Source organism: Vigna angularis, chromosome 7 (assembly GCF_016808095.1).
Source record: "Vigna angularis cultivar LongXiaoDou No.4 chromosome 7, ASM1680809v1, whole genome shotgun sequence".
In the NCBI taxonomy this organism is placed as follows: Eukaryota; Viridiplantae; Streptophyta; class Magnoliopsida; order Fabales; family Fabaceae; genus Vigna; species Vigna angularis.
In genome coordinates this window covers 540,100-545,938 of record NC_068976.1, presented here as the reverse complement: position 1 = coordinate 545,938, position 5,839 = coordinate 540,100, and the positions used below count along the sequence as shown (strand labels likewise).

Sequence of the window (5,839 nt, the reverse complement as noted above, 5' to 3'; positions counted from 1 at the left end):
GGCACTAATTATAATAGAATAATTTACCATATATATGATTATTTTAACTTATACAATTATAGATATTAATTAATCAATTAAAAACTTATAAAATATTTATACGAATAAATGTGTTATATAATTAATGATTAAATATGATATTGAATTCACATTGCAACCGATCATTGTCCAATAAGAATTTGTGCAACTTGACATAGCACATGTTCGGACCGAGTGTCAAAGACAATCCAAAGAGATCTTTGAGATTTATGTCCTCCTGTGATGGTTGGTAATCTATCAAAAATTAAAAAATTTAAACTATAGTCTTCCTTTTTTCGGACTCTATTAAAAGAAGGTGATATTAAGCTCATTCGAGTTCAACAAGAGCCAAACTACTACACTTATTTGGAAAAGAGAAAAAAACATTTATTTAAATACACACTCTAAACTAAATATAATTTTTATTGGATTTAATATGTTAAGATGTCAAATATTTACAAGTTTTCATTTATAAAAATTTTAATTATCAGAAATTTTGAGGTTTTGATTATATAATATTATTAGTTCAATAATTTATAATGAATTTATTTTGTTGTTTATATTATATTGACATTATGTTTGGTTCAGAGAATAAAAACTCTATTATAATTGTATATAATACTGCTACTTACGAAAACTTTGTCAGTAATTCGGGTATTACCGACACACATATAGCATCGGCAATCATTATTGAAAATATTTTTGAATATATCAATAATTATTGAAAGATTTTTTATTCTATTAAAAAAATTTCTAAACGAATAAATTTTCCTGAATTGTAAAAAATATATATTACTGGCGTATTTCATTCGTTATTGATAAATAATAGTTATTGGTAATACTATATTTTTTATAGTTAAGCTTTTTTAAGAGAAATTTAATTCTCTTAAATATATGTCATTTTTTTGACATTTTTTGGTAGATATAATTCAACTTTCTTAATTATGTATGTGAATTTTTTTATAACATGTTTAACATGACAACCTATGTAAAAGTCATTCTTTTGTTACAAAATGTAATTCTTATTTCTATGACAAATCATATTTTGTTATAATTTATTTTAGGTTTAATAGGTTCGGAAGTCTCTATATTTGCGGGTTAGTTTCAATTGGGTCCTCCAATTTTAGAAGTGATCAATTGAGTCCCTGTTTTGGTAAAATTAAATCAATAATGTCCTTGCCGTTAATCTTAGTAAACGACGTTAACTTTTTAGCGAGGTGGCATGCTGAGGTGGCTTTTAATTAGCACGTGGCACGTTGTGTGGAAACCTTCTCGCCTTCCCCTTCCCCTTTCCCGAAACCTTCTCCCCTTCCCCTTTCCCTTTCCCGAAACCTTCTCCCCTTCCCCTTCCCCTACCCCTTCCCCTTCCCCTTCCCCTACCCCTTCTCCTTCCCCTTCCCCTTCCCCTTCCCCACCAACTCCAACTCCATATTATTTTTATTTTTCTCAAATCACTCTCAGACATTACAACAAATAACACAACATTGCATATATGCGATTCCAACATAAAAACAAATTGAAAAAAGAAAGGAGTTGCTGCAAATGTTTAGACTGGTCAGGAATATTGCTGCAAAAAGAAAAGATAATAATAAAAAAAACTTTACAAAAAAAGTAAACACTTAATTATGCATAACAGAAGCACTCTTTTCCCAGAAGCTGCAGAACAAAACAAATAAAAAGAGGACAAAAAGAATAACAAGGAAGGAATCAGGGCTAAAAATGAATGGAGTGTGTGACCTTGTCGCGAACCCAACCACCCGCGACATGGAGCTAAGATCAAAGTGGCGAAGAGTGGCAAGAAGCCTATCAAAGATGCTTCTCTCGGTATCAGGTATGTCGATTCTGTCACGAACCTGAACCGTAGACATTGGTGCGCCACCGCAACTCCGAAACGACGACGGAGGGCGGAGTAGAGGTTGAGGGGGTTGTGGAGGAGTGCGGCAGTAATGAGAAGGCGAGCAACGATGAGAGATGTGGAGGCAAGGGAGGTGCGCTTGACGGTTGGATTGGGGGATGGGCGTGAATGTAGATGTTGAAGAGGTGGGTGTGGAAGGGCGAGAAGAAAGTTTCCCAAAGATGGGAGAAGGTGAGAGGTTGGAGTTGGAGAGGAAGGGGAAGGGGAAGGGGAGAAGGTTTTCGCACAACGTGCCACGTGCTAATTAAAAGCCACCTCAGCATGCCACCTCGCTAAAAATTTAACACCGTTTACTAAGATTAACGACAAGGACATTATTGATTCAATTTTACCAAAACAAGGACTCAATTGATCACTTCCAAAATTGGAGGACCCAATTGAAACTAACCCGCAAATATAGGGACTTCCGAACCTATTAAACCTTTATTTTATAAAGTTTTGTTTGAGATTTTTTTAAATGTTTTGTTGTTAAGTAATATTGTCACAAAAAATATTTTCTTTGTAGTTACGTAGACATATCACTTACTACTGTAAAATTCATAATGATAGGTTAATAAATGTTAGAAACAAAATCAAAAATAAAAAAAATTATAAAGCACTCTAAAATTAGAAATTTGGATTGGAGAGCATATGTGTAACATGAAAAAAGATAACACGTATGATAATTAGGAAAACTCTTAAGACTGAGCTACTTGCATTCATTCTAATACACTTGAACCACATCAAGAAGTTCCACCTTGGAACCAATCTTCTAAACCTTAAAGTCATTTGAAACCATATATATATATGTCCATACACTTTCACATTTGAATACCAACTTATATCATCACTGATCATGCATCAAAGTACCATAAACAACTCAATAAGCCATCATAAATCATTTAAAACATAATCATTGAAGTACACAGGGTGGTGTTTATCGCCCTAGCTTCTGTTTTCTGGCGCTCAGCGCCCTGGCCAATGGAATAGGCGCTCAGGCACTATCAGAAAACTTAACTCCTTTTTGGACAACTTCACACACTTACCCAAAAACATTGAATGGTTCCTAGGACCTTCTAAACATTGAGAAACTTCATAAAACATCATTGTAACTCTAATTGACCCCTTGAAACCAAAATCACTCTTCTAAGCTACCTAAACTCAATTCAACACTTCCTAGTCCCTATATCGGTCCACTTACTACATAACTAAGTTAAATTACACTTATTAGTACACCCCAATACTTCAGATTCCATCCAACCATCCTACTTCGATATTTCAACACCTAAAACCTCCAATTTGCATCAAGAAATTAAATATATGAAATAATTACCACTTCTGTGACATATTTTATTTATTGCATCATATAGACAAGTCTTAATTGGTCTAATAACTAACTCCCAACCCTCCAAAACTGTCCACACTCCTTAACTCAAAATCCCACTACTCAAAAGCTCATTTTTATAATAAAAATCCTCTAAAACTTCAATAACGAACTACCTTTTTGTTTTATAACAGGTTCAATCCAATGACACTTCAAATAAGTCTCCATTAACCATTTCACAGTAGTAAACTAGTCACTATATTACTCCCACCCTTATATCTCAAACTCACCCTTCAAAACCCCCTTTTTAGACTTAAAACTCAAGTAAAAGACTCTTCTTCAATTCAAACACTTTGCTTTCCATTTCAAACCATCAAACATCTTCATCACACATAATTAAGACAATAGAAACATTTAAACACTCTATAACAAGCATTCCAACATCATCTAATCATTTATCATCATAAAAGACAAATAGTATTAACATCAACTTAGAAATTTTCACTTAAATCATTTTATCATTCAAATAAATAGTAAATTTCATACCACAAACATAATCTAACAAGGTCTAGCTTCCCTTACCTTCTAATGAACAACCCAACTCTAATGACGCCTCACCGATTGCTTAAAATGCAAGGAATTTCTAAACGAACCTACAAAACACCAAATTGGAAACGGACAGAGTCCTTAGAACTTTAGATTAACCAAGAACGATTAGAAGAATCAAGATCACACACGCAACGACACTTGCTTCTTCCAAAATCATATTTGGAACAAACAAGGAAAAAATAGTCGAAACTTACTTGCTCTATGACATAAATTGACCGGCTTGATGTGTAGATAACTCAGTTCTAATATCCTAGGAACTTTCTAATTATCAAACAAATGATCTAAGGATGAGAAATCTTAGAGAGATGTGAGTGAAAACAAAGAGAAAGACTTTTAGAGAGATAAACAATATTTTAAATAATTAGAGGAATTTAGAAAATTCTATTTATATTATTCAATTATTTTAAAATAAAATAATCAGTCTCATTATTTTAAAACACCTACAAACTCTAATACTTTATTTTCTAGGTTATTACATTCTCCTTAACAACAAAAGTTTTCCACCTCGAAAGTTAGACTTAATAGAGAATATGTGAGGATAAGACTTTCTATTGCTCCCTCTAACTGCCACGTAGAGTCATCTCTCCTTCTATCATAGACAACTTTCACTAGATTGATGGTCTTTCCTCTAAGTTGCTTCGTCTGACTCTCCATAATCTCGACAGGCTGAACTTCCACTAAAAGGTCATCTCTAACATGCACATCCTCCACTTTAAGCGCATGAAATGGGTTAGGCACATACTTCCTAAGTTGTGAGACATGAGACAATGGATGTAGATTTGACAGCTGAGGAGGCATAATTATCTCATAAGCCATTGCCCCTACTCGTCTCAAGATCTGACAATGACCAATGTACCTAAGAGAAAACTTCCTAGAACGAATGACTCTACCTACACCAGTAGTAAGAGTTACTATAAGGAAGATATGATCCCCACCCGCAAATTTCAACGGTCTCCGTCTCTGGTCAACATAGAACTTCTGCCTACCCTAAGACGCCTTCATCCTCTCTTGTATGAGCTTCCCATTCTCTGAATTCTACTAAATCAACTCAGGCACAACCAATACTCGCTCTCCTTCCTAAAACCAACATAGAGGCATCCTACATCGTCTACCATACAATTCTTCGAACGATGCCATACCTTTGCTGGACTGATAACTATTGTTGTAGGTGAACTCCACCAATGACAACACCTTATCCCAGACTCCCAAGTGATCCAATACACATATCCTCAACAAATCCTTTAGTGATTGGATCGTTCTATTAAACTGACCATTTATATGGGGATGATATGCGAAACTCATATGTAATCTGCTACCTAGCTCACACTGTAGAGATTGCAAAAATCTGGATCTAAACCACAAATCTCTATTTGACACTATGCTCGATGGTACCCCATGCAACCTCACTATCTCTCTGATGCACAACTGTGTAAGCTTCGCCATAGACATCATCAAATTTATCGCCAAGAAATGAACACTCTTGGTTAACCTATCTACTACAAATCAAATGGCATCATGACCTTTAACTCCCCTTGGAAAATGGGTAAAAAGTCCATGGCTATGATTTCACATTTGCACTAAGGGACCTCCAACTTTTGTAACAAAACCACTAGGTCGTTGATGCTCCACCTTAGCTCTTTGACAGGTCAAACATGAAGAAACAAACTATGTTGCATCCCTTTTCATCCCATACCACCAAAAAGACTCATTGAGATCCTGATACATTCTAGTGATGCCTTGATACATGCTAAAACGATTCTATTGACCTTTCTCAAGGATCAATCTCTTCAGCTCAACATCATCAGGAACATAGACTCTGCCCCTGAATCTCAATACACAATTAGCCCTCAAAGAAAATTCTCTGTCGTGATTTGTACCAACAAACCCAATGATCTCTATAGCTTGACATCTAATGACTGTTTATCTCTGATACAACCTAAGAGATCACTTGAAACCACTACATTAGTGCATGTGATACAATCTGACTCTAAATC

The 5,839-nt window shown here is 34.8% G+C and overlaps 1 protein-coding gene across 1 annotated transcript; it reads right to left on the bottom strand.

Moving 5' to 3' along the window:
• Positions 1 to 4,328: 4,328 nt before the first annotated feature.
• Positions 4,329 to 5,288, bottom strand: LOC108336845 (uncharacterized). The gene is made up of 2 exons (XM_017573292.1): positions 4,985 to 5,288; positions 4,329 to 4,735 (listed from the first exon to the last, which is right to left on the bottom strand). The coding sequence occupies exons 1-2, from the start codon at positions 5,286 to 5,288 to the stop codon at positions 4,329 to 4,331; spliced, it is 711 nt and encodes a 236-aa protein (XP_017428781.1).
• Between the last annotated feature and the right edge of the window lie 551 nt (positions 5,289 to 5,839).

What these genes read in the sequence shown, in the direction of transcription:
- LOC108336845 (XM_017573292.1), bottom strand. Translation starts at nt 5,288, where the DNA reads ATGGCGAAGCTTACACAGTTGTGCATCAGAGAGATAGTGAGGTTGCAT. An exon ending in TAGTTATCAGTCCAGCAAAG is followed by an intron (nt 4,736 to 4,984) that starts GTATGGCATCGT and finishes CTACTGGTGTAG; the next exon opens with GTAGAGTCATTCGTTCTAGG.